The following is a 23,589-nucleotide window of genomic DNA, read 5'->3' on the forward strand; positions in this document are numbered from 1 at the left end:
GGAATTTTGGGAAAAAGCGGGAATTTGGAAGGGAAATGAATGGGTGAATGTGTTGAAATGGTTGGTGTTGGAATTTTTCAAATCGGTCGAGAAATGTTGAAGTAGTAACATATTTAATTGAGAAATGGTATTGCGGAATTTCGGGAAAAGCGGGAATTTTTCCTGTTCAGAAAACAACTTTGTTTTTTGTCCTGATTAAGAGGAATGTTTTGACGGTGGAAAGGTTTAAATGGGTTGAAAAATGTGGGAGGTGTCATCACCAGAAAAATGGGTGGAAAATAGGGCTTTGTAAAACTAAGAATTCTGGAAAATCCTGGAATTTCTTTGAACTTGGAAAAAGGGTAGTTTGAACGTCCAGAATGGTGGAATGTGTTGAAGATGGAATGATTTGAATCGGTTGAAAAATGTGGAAATGGTGGAAGTTTAAAAAATGGCCAATTCATTTTTAATGAGAAAAATGGCCCGGAAAACCTGGAATTCTGGGAAATCTGGGAATTTTTGAAATTTGTCAAGGGAAAGCCTGCGATTCCCGAATAGGCTGAACAGTTTGAAGTTGGAACGCTTTGAATCGGATGAAAAATGTGGGAGTTGTGGAACTTTGAAGAATGTCCCATTGATTTCAATGGGAATTTCCCAAAAAATGTGGGAATTTTGGGAAAAGCGGGAATTTTGGGGGGAAATGAGTGGGTGAATGTGTTGAAATGGTTGGTGTTGGAATTTTTCAAATCGGTCGAGAAATGTTGAAGTAGTAACATTTTTAATTGAGAAATGGTATTGCGGAATTTCGGGAAAAGCGGGAATTTTTCCCGTTCAAAAAACAACTTTGTTTTTTGTCCTGATTAAGAGGAATGTTTTGACGGTGGAAAGGTTTAAATGGGTTGAAAAATGTGGGAGGTGTCATCGCCAGAAAAATGGGTGGAAAATAGGGCTTAGGAAAACTAGGAATTCTGGAAAATCCTGGAATTTCTTTGAACTTGGAAAAAGGGTAGTTTGAACGTCTAGAATGGTGGAATGTGTTGAAGATGGAATGATTTGAATCGGTTGAAAAATGTGGAAATGGTGGAAGTTTAAAAAATGGCCAATTCATTTTGAATGAGAAAAATGTCCCGGAAAACCTGTAATTCTGGGAAATCTGGGAATTTTTGGAATTTGTCAAGGGAAAGCCTGCGATTCCCGAATAGGCTGAACAGTTTGAAGTTGGAACGGTTTGGATCAGATGAAAAATGTGGGAGTTGTGGAACTTTGAAGAATATCCCATTGATTTCAATGGGAATTTCCCCAAAAATGTGGGAATTTTGGGAAAAAGCGGGAATTTGGGAGGGAAATGAATGGGTGAATGTGTTGAAATGGTTGGTGTTGGAATTTTTCAAATCGGTCGAGAAATGTTGAAGTAGTAACATATTTAATTGAGAAATGGTATTGCGGAATTTCGGGAAAAGCGGGAATTTTTCCTGTTCAAAAAACAACTTAGTTTTTTGTCCTGATTAAGAGGAATGTTTTGACGGTGGAAAGGTTTAAATGGGTTGAAAAATGTGGGAGGTGTCATCGCCAGAAAAATGGGTGGAATATAGGGCTTTGGAAAACTAGGAATTCTGGAAAATCCTGGAATTTCTTTGAACTTGGAAAAAGGGTAGTTTGAACGTCCAGAATGGTGGAATGATTTGAATCGGTTGAAAAATGTGGAAATGGTGGAAGTTTAAAAAATTGCCAATTCATTTTGAATGAGAAAAATGTCCCGGAAAACCTGGAATTCTGGTAAATCTGGGAATTGTTTTTAACTTGGAAAAAGGGTAGTTTGAATTTCCAGAATGGTGGAATGGTTTGAATTGGTTAAAAAATGTGGAAATGGTGGAAGTTTGCAAAATGGCTAATTCATTTTGAATGAGAAAAATGTCCTGGAAAACCTGGAATTCTGGGAAATCTGGGAATTTTTGGAATTTGTCAAGGGAAAGCCTGTGATTCCCGAATAGGCTGAACAGTTTGAAGTTGGAACGGTTTGGATCAGATGCAAAATGTGGGAGTTGTGGAACTTTGAAGAATATCCCATTGATTTCAATGGGAATTTCCCAAAAAATGTGGGAATTTGGGGAAAAGCAGGAATTTTGGGGGGAAATGAATGGGTGAATGTGTTAAAATGGTTGGTGTTGGAATTTTTCAAATCGGTCGAGAAATGTTGAAGTAGTAACATTTTTAATTGAGAAATGGTATTGCGGAATTTCGGGGAAAGCGGGGAATTTTTCCTGTTCAAAAAGCAACTTCGGTTTTTGTCCTGATTAAGAGGAATGTTTTGACGGTAGAACGGTTTAAATGGGTTGAAAAATGTGGGAGGTGTCATCGCCAGAAAAATGGGTGGAAAATAGGGCTTAGGAAAACTAGGAATTCTGGAAAATCCTGGAATTTCTTTGAACTTGGAAAAAGGGTAGTTTGAACGTCTAGAATGGTGGAATGTGTTGAAGATGGAATGATTTGAATCGGTTGAAAAATGTGGAAATGGTGGAAGTTTAAAAAATGGCCAATTCATTTTGAATGAGAAAAGTGTCCCGGAAAACCTGTAATTCTGGGAAATCTGGGAATTTTTGGAATTTGTCAAGGGAAAGCCTGCGATTCCCGAATAGGCTGAACAGTTTGAAGTTGGAACGGTTTGGATCAGATGAAAAATGTGGGAGTTGTGGAACTTTGAAGAATATCCCATTGATTTCAATGGGAATTTCCCAAAAAATGTGGGAATTTTGGGAAAAAGCGGGAATTTGGAAGGGAAATGAATGGGTGAATGTGTTGAAATGGTTGGTGTTGGAATTTTTCAAATCGGTCGAGAAATGTTGAAGTAGTAACATATTTAATTGAGAAATGGTATTGCGGAATTTCGGGAAAAGCGGGAATTTTTCCTGTTCAGAAAACAACTTTGTTTTTTGTCCTGATTAAGAGGAATGTTTTGACGGTGGAAAGGTTTAAATGGGTTGAAAAATGTGGGAGGTGTCATCACCAGAAAAATGGGTGGAAAATAGGGCTTTGTAAAACTAAGAATTCTGGAAAATCCTGGAATTTCTTTGAACTTGGAAAAAGGGTAGTTTGAACGTCCAGAATGGTGGAATGTGTTGAAGATGGAATGATTTGAATCGGTTGAAAAATGTGGAAATGGTGGAAGTTTAAAAAATGGCCAATTCATTTTTAATGAGAAAAATGGCCCGGAAAACCTGGAATTCTGGGAAATCTGGGAATTTTTGAAATTTGTCAAGGGAAAGCCTGCGATTCCCGAATAGGCTGAACAGTTTGAAGTTGGAACGCTTTGAATCGGATGAAAAATGTGGGAGTTGTGGAACTTTGAAGAATGTCCCATTGATTTCAATGGGAATTTCCCAAAAAATGTGGGAATTTTGGGAAAAGCGGGAATTTTGGGGGGAAATGAGTGGGTGAATGTGTTGAAATGGTTGGTGTTGGAATTTTTCAAATCGGTCGAGAAATGTTGAAGTAGTAACATTTTTAATTGAGAAATGGTATTGCGGAATTTCGGGAAAAGCGGGAATTTTTCCCGTTCAAAAAACAACTTTGTTTTTTGTCCTGATTAAGAGGAATGTTTTGACGGTGGAAAGGTTTAAATGGGTTGAAAAATGTGGGAGGTGTCATCGCCAGAAAAATGGGTGGAAAATAGGGCTTAGGAAAACTAGGAATTCTGGAAAATCCTGGAATTTCTTTGAACTTGGAAAAAGGGTAGTTTGAACGTCTAGAATGGTGGAATGTGTTGAAGATGGAATGATTTGAATCGGTTGAAAAATGTGGAAATGGTGGAAGTTTAAAAAATGGCCAATTCATTTTGAATGAGAAAAATGTCCCGGAAAACCTGTAATTCTGGGAAATCTGGGAATTTTTGGAATTTGTCAAGGGAAAGCCTGCGATTCCCGAATAGGCTGAACAGTTTGAAGTTGGAACGGTTTGGATCAGATGAAAAATGTGGGAGTTGTGGAACTTTGAAGAATATCCCATTGATTTCAATGGGAATTTCCCCAAAAATGTGGGAATTTTGGGAAAAAGCGGGAATTTGGGAGGGAAATGAATGGGTGAATGTGTTGAAATGGTTGGTGTTGGAATTTTTCAAATCGGTCGAGAAATGTTGAAGTAGTAACATATTTAATTGAGAAATGGTATTGCGGAATTTCGGGAAAAGCGGGAATTTTTCCTGTTCAAAAAACAACTTAGTTTTTTGTCCTGATTAAGAGGAATGTTTTGACGGTGGAAAGGTTTAAATGGGTTGAAAAATGTGGGAGGTGTCATCGCCAGAAAAATGGGTGGAATATAGGGCTTTGGAAAACTAGGAATTCTGGAAAATCCTGGAATTTCTTTGAACTTGGAAAAAGGATAGTTTGAACGTCCAGAATGGTGGAATGTGTTGAAGATGGAATGATTTGAATCGGTTGAAAAATGTGGAAATGGTGGAAGTTTAAATAATGTCCCGGAAAACCTGGAATTCTGGGAAATCTGGGAATTTTTTTTAACTTGGAAAAAGGGTAGTTTGAATTTCCAGAATGGTGGAATGGTTTGAATTGGTTAAAAAATGTGGAAATGATGGAAGTTTAAAAAATGGCCAATTCATTTTCAATGAGAAAAATGTCCCGGAAAACCTGGAATTCTGGGAAATCTGGGAATTTTTGGAATTTGTCAAGGGAAAGCCTGCGATTCCCGAATAGGCTGAACAATTTGAAGTTGGAACGGTTTGAATCAGATGAAAAATGTGGGAGTTGTGGAACTTTGAAGAATGTCCCATTGATTTCAATGGGAATTTCCCAAAAAATGTGGGAATTTCGGGAAAAGCGGGATTTTTTTTTGGATAATGGTAAACAACTTGAATGGTCTGAATGAGTTGAAATGGTTGGTGTTGGAATTTTTCAAATCGGTCGAGAAATTTTGAAGTAGTAACATGTTGAATTGAGAAATGGTATTACGGAATTCCTGGAATTTCGGGAAAAGTGAGAATTTTTCCAGTTCAAAAAACAACTTTGTTTTTTGTCCTGATTAAGAGGAATGTTTGAACGGTGAAACGGTTGAAGTGGGTTGAAAAATGTGGGAGGTGTCATCGCCAGAAAAATGGGTGTAAAATAGGGCTTTGGAAAACTAGGAATTCTGGAAAATCCTGGAATTTTTTTGAACTTGGAAAAAAAGTAGTTTGAATTTCCAGGATGGTGGAATGTGTTGAAGGTGGAATGGTTTGAATCGGTTGAGAAATGTGGAAACGGTGGAAGTTTGAAAAATGGCCAATTCATTTTGAATTGGAAAAATGTCCCGGAAAACCTGGAATTCTGGGAAATCTGGGAATTTTTGGAATTTGTCAAGGGAAAGCCTGCGATTCCCTAGTAGGCTGAACAGTTTGAAGTTGGAACGGTTTGAATCGGATGAAAAATGTGGATGGTAGAGCGCGTCGAAATCTGGAGAAGAAGTTGAAGAAGTTTAATAAATAGATTTAATTTTGGTGTAGAAAACCATGTGTGAATGCTTTGGAGCTCCCCTGTAGAGCAGGGAAACCTGCAAAACAGGCTTGTAGGGATAAAATATCCTGCGTATTTTTTTCCTGACCTAATATATATATATATATGTATGTGTATATATATATATAAATATATATATAAATATATATATATATATATATATATATATATATATAAATATATATATATATATATATATATATATATATATATATATATATATATATATATATATATATATATATATATATATTTGTGCAAATGAAAATGTGGAAACAAATTGCATCTTTATTAGCACAAGAGGTTGTACACCAGCACCATCATGATATAACACATATAAAATATATCATATAAATCAATACAATCAATTAGCATGTTAGGTGGGTGTGCATTTTGTAACAATAGGAATTCTTATTTGTGTTAAAAAAATTCCCGTATTACCAGAATTACCAATCATTTTGACCCCGTGAAAATGAACGGGCGATGCACAAACCTCTTCATATGCCACATTTGTCATCCGATCGGAACCGTTCCAACATCCACACACTCCACTTACCCCGGACATTCCAGCATTCCAGTTGCATTGTATAGCATTCACATGCAATTCCTTCTGGAATTCTAGTCTAGAATGAACTTTCACCGACTCAGAGGCGATGCAGCAGCTCAATATGTCAATATAGTGAGTATTGTATATATGAGTATTGTTGGATTTTTTTTTAGATGGCTTTATGAGCACACTAGAGTCCTCCTATTAGCTACATTGTTACTTATAATACTTGCCGTATTTTACGACTTAAAACGCATTTAAAAAAGAAAAAAACTTGTGTCAGGTTCAAACACTGATGACATCTATTAAACAAGACAAGAGGCAAAGAATTCAACAGAGACAGAATTCAATTTGGACTCAATTGAGGAGACACGCCCGGACACACTGTACTCTTGTACAGTATCTCAGCAAGATTGCATGCCTCCTTCTTTTATTTTGGACCCTCCCCGACCACCTGGCCACCTTTGTTTCCAAAGGACAAAGGTCGCAAAAAAGTTCACAGAAAAGGTCAGTTCAAAAAGAGTTCCATAAAATAGTTCAAAAAGAGTCCGTAAAATACTTCAAAAAGAGTTCCATAAAATAGTTCAAAAAGAGTTCGTCTGGAAATTGGGCAGATCCTGCCATCTGTCCGATTTGAAGTCCTTGGGTTAGAACAATATCTTTCTGTTGATTACCATACATGAGAGAAAACAGGAAACCCTTTATGTGACTTTCCCCCTTACACAGTGGAGTTTTACGTCTGGGTAGGTTTCAAAGACAGCTTTTGTCTTCTTGCTAGGAACTCATTTCAACACAAAGTTTTTTGTGATAACTTACAAACAATTATTCTAACAACTTGTTTTTGTCTTACGTAGGGATCGTGAATGATAGGCAAAATAACAAAACAAGTGGGGTTCTCATTTAGATCAAATACAAAGGCTCTTAAAAATGTCCCAAAGAAGACTTAAAAGGTTAATAACAAATATTCTCAAAACATTACAATCTCTGTGCAACTTTTTCAAAGAGCTCAAACAATCCTGGAGGCACAGAAGTGAAAAGTGTCTTTTTTTTTTCCCTCCCCAAGACTTTTCCAATTTAATTGGAAGAGAATGTCTGTATTTTTCTGGTTCTTGGAAGTTTCTGCACACATATTTGAGTGAACTGTCCCAATGCAACGTTGACGTCATTTCCCCGTCTGTTCCGTTTGTATTCAAGCCTGCATGTTTGTTACTAAAGTCCCTCTTGTCGTCTGTGATCGGTCCTCTTCCTCTTTGCATCCCCGCTCTTCTCCCTCCTCCTCCTCCTCCTCGGCCGCCAACACGTGTGATGCCAGCTTGAAGTACGTCACACGTGTGGTGTGTTGCTAGTGGGTGACTTATTTTTAATAAGAAAAGCTTGGATGGATCACTCTGGTGTTAATAAAATGTCTCATTTGAACATCTGTCGGGGCTTTTTTGTCCTTCTATAGCCCAAATATGGCTGCATGCATTCTGGCCAGCAGGTGGTGGTGTTGACTTTTCTGATGTTTTTGATGACCAAAAGTTGAATGATCAGGTCTATCTTCACCAAAGGTAAGAAAAACTGTTTTAACAAAGAAGAGTAAACACAAAAGCAGTGAAGTTGTCACGTTGTGTAAATGGTAAATACAATATTTTGCGAATCCTTTTCAACTTATATTCAATTGAATAGACTGCAAAGACAAGATATTTAATGTTCACACTGACTTCATTTTTTTTTTTAGAATTTAATGGCAGCAACACATTGCAAAAAAGTTGTCACAGGGGCATTTTTACCACTGTGTTACATGGCCTTTCCTTTTAACAACACTCAGTAAAGGTTTGGGAACTGAGGAGACACATATTTTAAGCTTTTCAGGTGGAATTCTTTCCCATTCTTGCTTGATGTACAGCTTAAGTTGTTCAACAGTCCGGGGGTCTCCGTTGTGGTATTTTAGGCTTCATAATGTGCCACACATTTTCAATGGGAGACAGGTCTGGACTACAGGCAGGCCAGTCGCTCTTTTACTATGAAGCCACGCTGTTGTAACACGTGGCTTGGTATTGTCTTGCTGAAATAAGCAGGGGCGTCCATGATAACGTTGCTTGGATGGCAACATATGTTGCTCCAAAACCTGTATGTACCTTTCAGCATTAATGGTGCCTTCACAGATGTGTAAGTTACCCATGTCTTGGGTACTAATACACCCCCATACCATCACAAATGCTGGCTTTTACACTTTGCGCCTAGAACAGTCCGGATGGTTCTTTTCCTCTTTGGTCCGGAGGACACAACGTCTACAGTTTCCAAAAACAATTTGAAATGTAGACTCGTCAGACCACAGAACACTTTTCCACTTTGCATCAGTCCATCTTAGATGAGCTCGGGCCCAGCGAAGCCAGCGGCATTTCTGGGTGTTGTTGATAAATGGCTTTCGCTTTGCATACTAGAGTTTTAACTTGCACTTACAGATGTAGCGACAAACTGTCGTTACTGACAGTGGTTTTCTGAAGTGTTCCTGGGCCCATGTGGTGATATCCTTTACACACTGATGTCACTTTTTGATGCAGTACCGCCTGAGGGATCATAGATCCGTAATATCATCGCTTACGTGCAGTGATTTCTCCAGATTCCCTGAACCTTTTGATGATATTATAGACCGTAGATGGTGAAATCCCTAAATTCCTTGCAATAGCTGGTTGAGAAATGTTGTTCTTAAACAATTTGCTCAGGCATTTGTTGACAAAGTGGTGACCCTCGCACCACCCTTGTTTGTGAATGACTGAGCATTTCATGGAAGCTGCTTTTATACCCAATCCTGGCACCCACCTGTTCCCAAGTAGCCTGGTCACCTGTGGGATGTTCCAAACAAGTGTTTGATGAGCATTCCTCAACTTTCTCAGTCTTTTTTTGCCACTTGTGCCAGCTTTTTTGAAACATGTTGCAGGCATCAAATTCCAAATGAGCGAATATTTGCACAAAATAACAAAGTTTACCAGTTGGAACATGAAATATCTTGTCTTTGAAGTCTATTCAATTGAATATAAGTTGAAAAGGATTTGCAAATGTATTCTGTTTTTATTTACCATTTACACCCCGAATGGGACTAGTGGTAGAAAATGGATGGACGGATGGACACTGTGCCAACTTCACTAGTTTTGGGTTTTGTAAATCCCAACACTTAGTTCTAGTATGTTTTTCTTTTCCTTTCAGTTTTCTTCTAAAATACATGTTTTTTTCCTAATTCTCAGGAAGAAACTGTTTTCCCAGTTCTTTTGTGATTGCAGGCGTGTCTCGCCGCTTCCTGTCACAGGAAGCCCAGGAAATTCCGACGTCATCACCGAGGGGAGAAGCTAACGAGCTATCTTTATGTCAAGTAAGTGACACGAGCCTCATAAAAATCCGCTTTTTCATAGAACCCCTAAAGACATTTTTATAGCTGGGAAACACTTGCTACAAATAGGGATGACTACCGTTCACCTTTTAGGCCATAAGGTGGACCAGGAAAAAGTGGCTAGAAAGTGATTATTCGTTCCCACGTCTGGGCACTACTCTTTTTTTTTTTTGCATTTTTGCATAGACAAAGCCATTGTGGACATTAGGTTAAAAGTTCTCCGCAAAATATCCTGCCTTTTTTTTTTTAGAGCCATAAATGTATAAAAATAGGAATTACAAAAAAACCAAAATCTTATACAGCTGTTTTTTCTTGTAAATGTACTTAGATTCATTCTGGAAACATAATCTCTCTCACAAATTGACATTAATACATACACCTAACATTTGAGACAAGTATTTTAGCATTGGTATACTTTAATTTGAATTTAAACCATGAACCATACTGTCAGGTTCAAACACTGATGACATCTATTAAACAAGACAAGAGGCAAAGAATTAAACCAAGACAGAATTCAATTTGGACTCAATTGAGGAGACACGCTGGACACACTGTACTCTTGTACAGTATCTCAGCATGCTCTGCCAAAAGCTTGCATGCCTCCTTCTTTTATTTTGGACCCTCCCCGACCACATGGCCACCTTTGTTTCCAAAGGACAAAAGTGGCAAAAAGTTCACAGAAAAAGTTGTAAACAATTCAGAGGAAAGGTCAGTTCAAAAAGAGTTTGTAAAATAGTTCAAAAAGAGTTCCATAAAATAGTTCAAAGAGAGTTCGTAAAATACTTCAAAAAGAGTTCGTCTGGAAATTGGGCAGATCCTGTCATCTCCCCGCTTTGAAGTCCTTGGGCCTTTTGTCTTCTTGTCAGGAACACAATGTAATACAAAGTTTTTGTGATAATTTAGAAACAATTATTCTAACACATACAAAAAAAAATGAAAAAGAAACGTTTCAAAATAAGTGAATAGCAACCTGTACAATTAAACTTACACATGGTACATTTTGCTAATCAATGATGTTTTATACATTAAACATTTCAGTAGATACTGTGTTATAAGTGGAAGTAAAAAAATAAAATAAAATAAAGAACACTTTGGCCCAAAATGGCTGACATCAATCAAAATATTGAATAATGCTGAAAAATGAAAATACAACAAAAACTGCATTACAGTTAAGAATGTGTACATAATATGGTACAAAACAATATTTACATGAACAAAACAATGTGTTGATGTCACAGCAGGTCTTGAGTATTTTTAATTTTTTTTTGTGATAATTTAGAAACAATTATTCTAACACATACAAAAAAAATGAAAAAAAAATGTTTCAAAATAAGTGAATAGCAAACTGTACAATTAAACTTACACATGGTACATTTTGCTAAACAATGATGTTTTATACATTAAACATTTCAGTAGATACTGTGTTATAAGAGGAAGTAAAAAATGAAGAACACTTTGGCCCAAAATGGCTGACATCAATCAAAATATCGAATAATGCCGAAAAATGAAAATACAACAAAAACTGCATTACAGTTTAGAATGTGTACACAATATGGTACAAAACAATATTTACATGAACAAAACAATGTGTTGATGTCACAGCACGTCTTGAGTATTTTTTTTTTAAACATTTTTTTTATCATTTTGTCTTAACTTTGCACATTGTTAAAGCCATATCTCAATAAATCTTTGATAGATTTTCCGCAAATTTGGCACAAACTCAAATTATTATAATTGTTTTAAGGTCAAGTGCACTGTAACCTCACATTCTATTTTTAATGTATTTAACTTAAATAACTAAAAAAAAAAAAAAGAAATAGTAAAATACTCTGAGGGATTTTTTTCTCAAATGTGGCAAAAACTCAAATTTTTATTAGAGAACTAACTGATTAAGTGTGACTTTGCGTATTCTGAGCGAGTGTTCATCTTATAGCTATCACTAGCATCAGAGCCATCTTCCCATGTGCTTTTATCCTCTGTTGCCATGGAAATATTGGCACAATTTTGGCACCGACACATATCAGTACAGGACAGTCTTGCAGTTATACAGGAACATCTTCCTGTCTCACATTTGAGCTGATTCGGTACCCATTTTTTGGTACTTTTGTGTTAATAAATATTACTTGTTTTTAAATATTTAATCACACTTTTATCATGACAACTGCAATTATCACAGACTCTGCAAGTATGCCATTAAATTGCAATTACAGTTTTAAGTCCCAAGACGTTAGATGACAGTAGTGTATAATTTACTGTGTTTTTTGTCTTTTGTTGCACCCTAAAAAGTGTTAATACTGTAAATATTAAATTATTATTGATTGTAACGTGAATTTTTAGTTGTAGTTGTCATTAACAAATTTAAAGGTGTTGAAATTAGCATGTAAAATGGCCAATGCTAATCAGCAGCATGTCAATGGCAAAAGCCAATGTATATTAGCATCAAGCTTGCGTGTTTTTGGAAAGGTAGAGCCTCACTTTACTCACGTTGGAGCGTTTTTTTGAGTCAATTTCTTTGTTGGCATTAAAAATTGCAACCTTATCTAGTGGTAGTTTGGCTGAGTCCGCTCTCAGTGCTGCTGGAGTGATCGCCAAGTGCTATGGAAATGAGGTACCAGTCAAATTTAGTTACCTAACGCTACTGAGCATGTGCATGCTGTTTGATTGTAACGTGCATCTTAGTTGTAGTTTTCATTAACAGATTTAAAGGTGTTGAAATCAGTAGCATGTCAATAGCAAAGCAAATGTACAAAAGCAGTGAAGTTGTCACGTTGTTTAAATGGTAAATAAAAACAAAATACAATAATTTGCAAATCCTTTTCAACTTATATTCAATTGAATAGACTGCAAAGACAAAATATTTCATGTTCACACCGGTAAAATCTTTGTTATTTTTGGCAAATATTAGCTCATTTGGAATTTGATGCCTGCAACATGTTTCAAGAAAGCTGGCACAAGTGGCAAAAAAGACTGAGAACGTTGAGGAATGCTCATCAAACACTTATTTGGAACATCCCACAGGTGAACAGGCTAATTGGGAACAGGTGGGTGCCATGATTGGGTATAAAATGCTCAGTCATTCACAAACAAGGACGAGGCGAGGGTCACCACTTTGTGAACAAATGCCTGAGCAAATTGTTTAAGAACAACATTTCTCAACCAGCTATTGCAGGGAATTTAGGGATTTCACCATCTAAGGTCTGTAATATCATCAAAAGGTTCAGAGAATCTGGAGAAATCACTGCACGTAACTATGAATGCCCGTGACCTTGGATCCCTCAGGCGGTACTGCATCAAAAAGCGACATCAGTATGTAAATTATATCACCACATGGAATCAGGAACACTTCAGAAAACCACTGTCAGTAACTACAGTTGGTCGCTACATCTGTAAGTGCAAGTTCAAACTCTACTATGCGAAGCGAAAGCCATTTATCAACAACACCCAGAAACGCCGCCGGCTTCCACGGGGCAGAGCTCATCTAAGAAGGACTGATGCAAAGTGGGAAAGTGTTCTGTGGTCTGACGAGTCCACATTTCAAATTGTTTTTGGAAACTGTGGACGTCGTGTCCTCCGGACCAAAGAGGAAAAGAACCATCCGGGTTGTTCTCGGCGCAAAGTGTAAAATCCAGCATGTGTGATGGTATGGGGGTGTATTAGTGCCCAAGACATGGGTAACTTACACATCTGTGAAGGCGCCATTAATGCTGAAAGGTACACACAGGTTTTGGAGCAACATATGTGGCAATCCAAGCAACGTTACCATGGACGCCCCTGCTTATTTCAGCAAGACAATGCCAAGCCACGTGTTACATCAACGTGGCTTCATAGTAAAAGAGTGCGGGTACTAGACTGGCCTGCCTGTAGTCCAGACCTATCTCCCATTGAAAATGTGTGGCGCATTATGAAGCCTAAAATAGCACAACGGAGACTGTTGAACAACTTAAGCTGTACATCAAGCAAGAATGGGAAAGAATTCCACTTCAAAAATGTGTCTCCTCAGTTCCCAAACGTTTACTGAGTGTTGTTAAAAGGAAAGGCCATGTAACACAGTGGTGAACATGCCCTTTCCCAACTACTTTGGCACGTGTTGCAGCCATGAAATTCTAAGTTAATTATTATTTGCAAAAAAATAAAGTTTATGAGTTTGGACATCAAATATGTTGTCTTTGTAGTGCATTCAACTGAATATGGGTTGAAAAGGTTTTGCAAATCATTGTATTCCGTTTATATTTACATCTAACACAATTTCCCAACTCATATGGAAACGGGGTTTGTAGTTCACATCGACACTAATATCGGTAGCCTAACATTTTGGTTTTCATCACGGTTTAAACAAAAATAGCAATTTAAAAACAAAGCTTGCATGTGCACCGAGGAACTAAGCAATAAGAGTCGTGACTGAGCGGTAGGGAAAGTGTGACTAAACATGCCTGTCAGAAAGTGCTACCTCTGTATCACTTACATGAGGAAATATTAGCCATTCTACAGTGGGAGTGTTACTTGAGATCCAAATCTGCGTTTCAAAACTTTAGGTAGCATTTTTCAATAGACACCGCTATCAAATTTACCTGTTGAGTGACGTCACGTCCCAACAGCGGGGCACCATACACATGGCACCGTTGGATTTTACCTGGTAGGACCGGCGAGATTCCGTCAGTGCCCCCAAAAAAAGTCTCGAGTTTCAACCAGATGTAATTTAGGAAGTAAACGTGACCAGAAGATTACAGACAATTAAGACTTTATTCAAATAATAAACGTTCAATGACAACATAAAGCATCTGAAGCCAGCAGACACAGCAAAATAAATCACGTTAATTGATAATTAACATGTTAAGACTTTCATTTATTAGTTGTATCAGTGCACAGCATACAAAACAAAAAGTAAACACACTTTTAAAGCAACTTTTTTGTGTTAGTTTGGCCTAATATCGCAGGCAATACTGTCAACTCACTACATTCATTTTAGCACAGCTTTGTAAATGACAAAAGAAGTAGGCTTTGCTACAATGTTTAAAATAAAGCTTTGATGAACTAAAAGCCTGCTAGATATGCCGGTTTTTGTACCAAAAAAAATACAGATACATTTAATCATAACATTTAAGCTTATTTTTTAATGGCCGCAGCACATTATACAAGTACTATCACAAAAATAAGCGTAAAAAAAGTGGAATAAAAGAGCCAACAGGTGAAATGTAAGGAGAAAAAGTTGCAATGTTGACTCTAATAACACAAAGCTGCTATGCAGGCTGTTTAAAAAATAATAATGAATCAAAAAGTGCTGCTGTGAATTGTTGACTTGTTCAAGGCTCCAGTTACTTCACAATAAAATATTCCACTTTGAAATATTTTTTGGGGGGTAAAATTTTGCCATAAAAAGCAAAGTTTCCCGTAACATCAAATAAAAACATATTATCGATGGGTTGACCTGACCTTGATTTAGAGATTTAAGCATTGAAAGTAAGAAAATAGAAATGCATGACTTATTTTTAACACTTTTACGATTGCCCTTTTGCATCCCTGAGAATTTTAGCGTGATTTTTTTATGTATTTTTTTAAAACAAAACTGTCATTGTTCAAAACTAAACAATGAATCAAAATCAATGTTGTATTATTAACAAGGCTCCAATTACTTTGCATAAAATATTACACTTGGAAACATTTAGGGGGGAATATTAAAAACTTTATACCAAAAGATAAATCTGAAGGTCATCTACAATTTAAGCGTTGAAAAAAAAGTATATAATTTTATAACCGAGAACCTTCCCTCGCCCCCAGGACCAAATTTGAGGAAAATCCTAAGGGTTAAAAAAATATATATATATATTGTATTTTTATTAATTTTTTTATAAAAAAATATCAAAACATTTCCAGTGTGCGGAAAAAGTCTGGACAACCCTGGATTACCATATTTTCTGGACTATAAGGCGCACCGGATTATAAGTGGGTCTATTGAGGTCTATTTTCATACATAAAACGCATTAAAGGGGTCATATTATCATGATTATTTTGTGAATGTAAAAGACTTCCTTGTGGTCTACATAACATGTAATGGTGGTTCTTTGCTCAAAATGTTGCATAGATGTTTCACAGATCAAACAATGGGAGACAGGGCTTTCTGCTCCACCGCTCCCGGTCTGTGGAACGCTCTCCCTGACCACCTGAGGGCACCACAGACTGTGGATGCTTTTAAAAAAGGCTTAAAACCCCTTTTTTTTTTTTTAAGCCTTTTTTTAGATATTAGATAAATGTGTGCTAGTTCTAGCTATTAGGCTGTTCTAGTTTTTATTTTTATTTTATTTATTTATTATTATTTATTAATTGTTTTTATTTTTTATTTTAATGCACTGTAGCACTTTGAGGTTGTTTGCGCAATGTAAAGTGCTTTTACAAATAAAATCTATTATTAAAATCTATTATCAACTTTCCGACAGTCGCTTCAGGAGGCGCCGTTTTGTGGGCGGTCTTATTTACGTGGCTCACCTTCGACAGCGTCTTCTCCCCGTCATCTTTGTTGTAGCGGTGTAGCGTGCAAGGACGGGTGTGGAAGAAGTGTTAAAAGATGGCGCTAACTGTCTTAATGACATTCAGACTTTACCTCCACCAATAACGAATCAGCATCTCCTCATCCGTGGTTCACTAGTGCAACAACAACGCCGGAAATATGTACCGTGGAAAAAGCGTCTGACCGGAACTCTCTAATAACTAAAGTTCCTTGGGTGAATAATGTAAAGTCACTACACCGGTATGTTTTAGTGCTTTCATGGCGAGTTTACTGACAGATATAAGTAATAACTTTACGCTACTTTATATTACAAATGCCCCATAACAAGAAAATAGTGAAAAAGAAGAAGCTTATCGACTATGGTGTCGCCACGGACGACAATGGTGGACGTGCGCAAATTTTCAGGACTTATGCAGATCCCAAAAACACATCAGTAAGTACCAGAAGGTAAGAAAAGTTGCTTTTGCATAATATTGCAAAACTAAACGCCAGATAATATGTCTCCTAATGGGTGCCATTTTGCGGTCCTTATACACACACCATAATAATACTTGTATCTCGGACTACGGTAGCCGTAATGGGCCGACAATCCATCAAGCGGTGCGGCTTCAAAGTCGTACTAAAACATTTTGACGGATTTTTGAGCGCCGTGTGTAATGTTCTATATTTTCAATGGAACATCTAAAGTTTTGCCGTTGTTTACTGGCGTCATATTGCAGTCTACACGTATCTCTTATGTGTGACTGCCATCTACTGGTCACACTTACTATTACACCATGTACAAAATAAAATAGCTTCGAGGTCGGTAAGCACAACTAGAATTATTCCGTACATTAGCCGATTTTTGAGAAAATAAAATGATTTTAATTGCGCCTTATAGTCCGAAAAATACAGCATATTATATCCATCCATTTTCTTCTGATTATCCGAGGACGGGTCGCGGGGGCAGCAGCCTAAGCAGGGAAGCCCAGACTTCCCTCTCCCCAGCCACTTCGTCCAGCTCCTCCCGGGGGATCCCGAGGCGTTCCCAGGCCAACCGGGAGAAATAGTCTTCCCAACGTGTCCTGGGTCTTCCCCGTGGTCTCCTACCGGTCGGACGTGCCCCAAACACCTCCCTAGGGAGGCGTTCGGGTGGCATCCTGAGCAGATGCCCGAACCACCTCATCTGGCTCCTCTCCATGTGGAGGAGCAGTGGCTTTACTTTGAGCTCCTCCCGGATGACAGAGCTTCTCACCCTATCTCTAAGGGAGAGCCCCACCACCCGGCGGAGGAAACTCATTTCGGCCACTTGTACCTGTGATCTTGTCCTTTCGGTCATAACCCAAAGCTCATGACCATAGGTGAGGATGGGAAAATTGAGAGCTTTGCCTTCCGGCTCAGGTCCTTCTTCACCACAACGGATCGATACAGCGTCCGCATTACTGAAGACGCCGCACCGATCCGTTTGTCGATCTCACCATCCACTCTTCCCTCACTCGTGAACAAGACTCCTAGGTACTTGAACTCCTCCACTTGGGGAAAGATCTCCTCTCTAACCTGGAGATGGCACTCCACCCTTTCCCGAGCGAGAACCATGGACTCGGACTTGGAGGTGCTGATTCTCATCCCAGTCGCTTCACACTCGTCTGCGAACCGATCCAATGAGAGCTGAAGATCCTGATCTTCAGCTCTCATTGGTATGTTATATATGAAATTGAATTTAAAATGTGTCCCTAAATCCTTTGGTTTTTCAGTATCAGGCCTTCAGTGGAAAAGATTAAGGACCGCAAGTGACAATAGTATCCCTTTAGTATCCATAGGTATGCCTGTGCGTGACTTAGTTTAACGTGGGGAGACTGGTGCACAGACAGTCACCACACGATCCTTGGCAAATCCGGGTCAGGGTCCAGTGGCATGGAGTCCAAGACGGCTGGAGACCCTTTTCTGCTTCAGCCTTCATCCGCCATCCCAGCCGTTGTGACGCTCCATAGGGTTAGCAATCATCCTCCGCCTGTTCCACCGTTGAGGTCTTGGGTTGTTATTTCCCCATAACTGGGCCCACATGGATGTGAGGGTGCCTTCTTCCGCCATCGCAACCGTTGTGGTAGTTCTTACATCTACCGTCTTCCGCCTGCTCCGCCGTTGAGGTCTTCACCGTATCCCTGGCTAGGGGGCAGTCAGGTACTAGGCCTTTGCCAAGGGCCACCTGGGGTAACAGTAGTAAAGGGGTTAACCTCCTAGTGCCCCAAGACCCCATAGAGGAGCCTCCACTGCCGGATGCACTTTAACGTCATGCCCAGGACATCTTTCTAAATACCCCGGGAAGGCAGAGCCAGGTCCCAAAAAGACAAGCCCAGGAAGTTGGCAAGATACCCACTTGTCCTCCAGTTGAGTCAAATGTTTTTTCAAGAAGACACGCTCAACCTTGTGGGCTTGGACGCATCGGAGTATAAACTGGATCCTGTGGATCTGGACATGAGCAGGAAGAGGAAGGGGTCCAGGCAGGCGTGCACGCAGCACAGGCACGCGGCCACGTTGAAGACGGCGTACGAGCCCTCGGTCCCGTCCACAAAGAGCTGCACGTAGTGGAGGAAATGCACCACCCCAGCGGGGGTGAAGCACACCAGGAAGATGGCGAAGACCAGCGAGCTGGCCTTCATGTAGGCGGCCCAGTCCAGGTGCGAGCGCTGCAGCTCGCACATGATGCGGCCGTAGCACAGAACCGTCACCCCGAGCGGTCCCAGGAGACCCACTAAGGTGAGGAAGAGGTTGTAGTAGAGCAGGAAGACGTGGGAGCCCAGGTCCAGGGGCAGCACGTCGTGGCAGGTGGTGCGGCCCAGCTCGGGGATCCAGAAGCTCTGCCGCACCAGCAGCTCCGGCAGGACGGCGGCGCCGAACACCGCCCACACGGTCAAGGTGGTCCAGGCGGCGTAGCACTTTTTGGGGAGACGCTTGTACACGAAGGGGTGCGCCACGGCCAGGTAGCGCTGGATGCTGATGCAGGCCAGCGTGTGCGCCGAGCAGTAGAGGTTGCCGTAGAAACAGGCCGTCACCACCCGGCAGGCCGCCTCCCCCAGCACCCAGTGGTTGCCGTGGAGATGGTAGTGGGCCTTGAAGAAGAGCGAGACGAGGAGGAGGAGGTCGGAGACGGCCAGGCTGCTGTAGAGGATGGCCGAGGACACCTGGCGGACTTTGGCGGCCAACGCGGTCAGGATGGCGACGTTGGCGGGCACGCCCACCACAATGACCAGCATGTAGACCATGGGGAGGACCTCGGTGCTCAGGGGGCCGTCCAGGTACCCCGCTGTGCTGTTGCTTAGCAACCGCAGCTTCGGAGGGGGGAGCGGCGAACCGGGAGCTGGGGTCCGGTTCAGAGAGACCCGGCTTTGTGCCACCAGGTGGCCTTTGAAGGTTCTGGGCCCCACAACCTCGGAGGCGTTCTTAGGCGCTCTGAATTTCTTTTTGCCTGCGACAAAAACAAGAATCACAATAATCGTACAATTATTCATATTGATAACTCTGATTTAAATCATACCATTTATTTGTATTTACTCATTTAAAAATACAAATATATACCTGACATGGTGTCGGAACATTCTAGAACTGCCTTGGTATTTCCTCTTATCTGGTCAAATTTTATTTGTTTAAACCTAAAAATCCTGGGTTTCGATACTTGGCATCGTCTTATAGACGCTAACTTTTCCTGTGTTAGCATGCTTCATAAGCATGCTACCCTTTGCTGCTAGCATTTGAGCTCATTTTGTTAGTTTTAACCTAAAAAATCATGGCTTTTGATATTTGGTGCCATGTTAGAAGTATGCTAACTTTTCTTATGCTATGATACTAACGTTTTATGCTCATTTTATTCGTTGAAACCTGAAAATTATAGCATTTGATACCTGGTGTCATGTTAGAAAATCGCAAACTTTTCCTATTTCAATTGTTGGTAGCGTTTTAGCGTATTTCATTCAAACCGAAATTTGTGGATTTTGATTATTTTTGCCGCTTTGAAAGTATGCTAACTGTTCCCATTATAACATGCTAATGTTTTATGCTAGCTTATGTTATGATGCTAACGTTTTATGCTAGCATTTTAGCTCATTTTATTCGTTAAAACCTGAAAATTATAGCATTTGATACCTGGTGTCATGTTAGAAAATGGCAAACTTTTCCTATTTCATCATGCTAATGTTAGCGCGCTAACAATTGTTGGTAGCGTTTTAGCGTATTTCATTCAAACCGAAATTTGTGGATTTTGATTCTTTTTGCCGCTTTGAAAGTATGCTAACTGTTCCCATTATAACATGCTAATGTTTTATGCTAGCTTATGTTATGATGCTAACGTTTTATGCTAGCATTTTAGCTCATTTTATTCGTTAAAACCTGAAAATTATAGCATTTGATACCTGGTGCCATGTTAGAAAATCGCAAACTTTTCCTATTTCATCATGCTAATGTTAGCGCGCTAACAATTGTTGGTAGCGTTTTAGCGTATTTCATTCAAACCGAAATTTGTGGATTTTGATACTTTCTGCCGCTTTGAAAGTATGCTAACTGTTCCCATTATAACATGCTAATGTTTTATGCTAGCTTATGTTATGATGCTAACGTTTTATGCTAGCATTTTAGCTCATTTTATTTGTTAAAACCTGAAAATTATAGCATTTGATACCTTGTGCCATGTTAGCAAATCGCAAACTTTTCCTATTTCATCATGCTAATGTTAGCGGGCTAGCAATTGTTGGTAGCGTTTTAGCGTATTTCATTCAAACCGAAATACTTTTTGCCGTTTTGAAAGTATGCTAACTGTTCCCATAATGTTTTATGCTAGCTTTTTAGCTTCGATCAACCTGGGCCAGAGATTCACAGCACAGATAGCATTTTTGTGGGAATTTTCTAGTGATTATTAATATTACCCTATGTACTCATTGGAGTTTGTTTGTTTGTCAGTTAGTTAGTTATCAATCTAACTCAAAAACGTTGAGAAAATGTCAGAAACGGGATAGAATTTGGGTGTGATCTGGATTATCGTTGCCTTACGTTTACGATACGAGCCTGAACCTCTCTGTGTGTGTGTGTCTATGCTAGTGGTCCCGCCTCCACCCGCAGAGACAAAGACAAGAGAAAAAGACAAAGAGAATTTCAATGTTGATCATGACCTCAAAGTTGCTTTAGTGTCAGAATTGGTTGAACATTGAACGTTATCTCAATGTTGATCATAACCTTAAAGTTGCTTTAGTGTCAGAATTGCTTAATTCTGACACTAAAGCAACTTTGAGGTCATGATCAACATTGAAATAACAGCGAATTCCTGAGCAATTCTGACGAACCATTAGGGGTGTAACGGTACGTGTATTTGTATTGAACCGTTTCGGTACGGGGGTTTCGGTTCGGTTCGGAGGTGTACCGAACGAGTTTCCACACGGACATATTAAGTAGCCGCCTCTGTCTCTGTCAGTCCTCTACACAGCACCCAGCATTGTCCCACCCACACAACCATCTGATTGGTTACAAACAGAGCGGTAACAGCCAATCAGCAGTGCGTATTCAGAGCGCATGTAGTCAGTGCTTAGCGTTTAGCAGGTAATCATCAGGCAGCGGACTTTCCCCAAATTATAATAAACACCTCCCAGTCAACTACTAGTAACATCACTATGAGCCCGTTGACCTTCTAGAAACATAAAAAGAAGTTCAGCTTGCTCGCAGTCCTGGCTTGAGGTGAAGGCTAATTCACTTTTGGCGTAACGTTAGCTCATTTTACGATGTGTGTGTGTTACGGACAGCAAAGCCCTGTCTGTCTGTTATTTCACTTTACCTTTTTCTGTGTTGATTGAGCTGTGTTGAAGCAGCAATAAAGGACATCATGTTAAATGAAGAGTTTCTGTCTCTGATAGTTGATGTAATAATGTAAGTGCATCATTAAGCCTACATGAACTCCATGGTGTTCAGGGATGAATAGTCTCTCTTTTTGCTATTGTACCATTTTTTCAGCTATAGTTACATTAATCATTAGTAATGCAGCAGCCTAGTTTTGAATGGCAGGGTCCCTGCTATCACATGTTGATAAAAATATAACATTTACATAATAACAATTACAACTACAGGTTTCCCAAATGCTGTAATAAATTAAGCATGATGAGTTGACTTGAAACTGTTTAATGTTGCACTTTTTATATGTAGAAGAAAAGCTTTGTCATTTTATTTAATCTGAGCAACAACTTGAGGCAGTTTAATGTTGATTAACGTGGGCAGAATTATTATAGTGTTCCCAATGTTAAAAGGATAAAGCCATTGTTTACAAATTTGGTAAATAAATAACCAAAACATTTTTATTTTGTTGTTTTCTTACTGTACCGAAAATGAACCGAACCGTGACCTCTAAACCGACGTACTTACCGTTACACCTCTACGAACCATTCAAGTATATTATTAACATTGAAATAACGTTGAATTTCCAGCCTATTCTGACAATAACATTGATTCAACTATTGCATCATACAGTGAAACAAAGCCAACATTTAATGAAACACTGAAACAGTTCAGCCTTCTTCAGTCTTCAATTCTTCAATTTATGGTGTAGTTCCACCAAGTAGTCACCTCGTCTATCTGTAATCACACTTGGAATCAACCTCAACCAAAAAAAACCGAAACAACCTGACCAAAATCCAACATTGAATCAACGTCTTATGAGAATGACATCCAAGCGAATTCATCTGGTTCCCCGTTACGTAACAGTGGAAACGTCCTGAAGACTCCACGGATCAAACGAAGTGACCTGAGTTTCAAAGGTCCTTACCTTTTTTCTGGACCGTGGCACTTAGACAGAGGACTAAAACCAGGAAAAATAAATATTTCCCCATAGTTTCCCCCGTCTTGGACTCGGCGTGTCCTCTGCTCAGCTCTGCGTCCCGGGCACACACCAAAAAAAAAAGGAAAAGTCAACAGTGCGAAGCTGCTGTGTGGGTTGGTCTCTGCTTTTACAACCCGAGTGAGCCCTCGTCTTTATGGCTTTATTTATGATATTCAAAGGTGGCGTGTCAGCTTTTGATCAGGGTTCCATTGGCAGACGTCATGTCGTTGGTTATTTATCCCAGAAATATGATCCCCAAGTGGGGCGAGGTCATACGTAGAGAGGAAATATCTGCCCTGGAGACGATAAGCCTGTCTCGACACGAGCGCCCTTCCCTTCCGGACACTTCACACGGTCTTGTTATTGTGCTTCATCAGCTTTTTTTTTTGCCGTAGTTCTGACCCCCTTTCTGCGTCCAGCTGCTCCCCACATGTGGACTCAGTCTGCGGGGGCGGGGGGGCCGGGGGGTTGTTGGTGCATGGGGTGATGGTGATGTTTTGAGAGTCCCACTCCCCGGCGGAGGCTCCTTCACAACATTCTTCCTTATCGGACGAGAGAAATGTTTGTATTGACAATCGGAAAAAACCCGAAATAGCAAAAGTCCAGAACTCTTGTCTTGTGAACCGACAACAGGAAACGGTCTTATCTAAACATCACAACAACAAAAAACATTTAAAGGGATAATTACCAAGCATTCTACAAACCCCAAAACCAGTAATAAAAACCTAATACAACGATTTGTTAATCCTTTTCAACTTATATTCAATTGAATAGACTGCAAAGACAAGACTAGAAACTTCATTTTTTGGGGCAAATAATCATGAACTTAGAATAGAATGGCAGCAACACATTGCAAAAAAGTTG

General features: G+C 39.5%; 2 protein-coding genes across 3 annotated transcripts in view; one reads left to right on the forward strand and one right to left on the reverse strand.

Moving 5' to 3' along the window:
• LOC133610286 (synaptic vesicle glycoprotein 2C-like) overlaps positions 1-23,589 on the forward strand; it is a 143,698-nt gene that overhangs the window by 117,741 nt on the left and 2,368 nt on the right. The window contains exons 15-16 of one of the 2 annotated variants that reach the window (XR_012050724.1): positions 7,472-7,574; positions 9,288-9,376. The gene's annotated coding sequence lies outside the window, so the exon portion shown is untranslated. Of the gene's footprint in view, positions 1-7,471; positions 7,639-9,287; positions 9,377-23,589 lie in introns of those variants that run through there. The other variant, XM_072914162.1, reaches the window with a different exon arrangement.
• On the reverse strand, positions 14,121-23,081 carry LOC133610183 (proteinase-activated receptor 3). Its single transcript, XM_061966276.2, has 2 exons — positions 22,672-23,081; positions 14,121-19,341 (listed from the first exon to the last, which is right to left on the reverse strand). Exons 1-2 carry the CDS (start codon positions 22,733-22,735, stop codon positions 18,281-18,283), a joined length of 1,125 nt encoding a protein of 374 aa, XP_061822260.1. The 5' UTR covers positions 22,736-23,081; the 3' UTR covers positions 14,121-18,280.

Source organism: Nerophis lumbriciformis, linkage group LG11 (assembly GCF_033978685.3).
Source record: "Nerophis lumbriciformis linkage group LG11, RoL_Nlum_v2.1, whole genome shotgun sequence".
Taxonomy (NCBI): Eukaryota; Metazoa; Chordata; class Actinopteri; order Syngnathiformes; family Syngnathidae; genus Nerophis; species Nerophis lumbriciformis.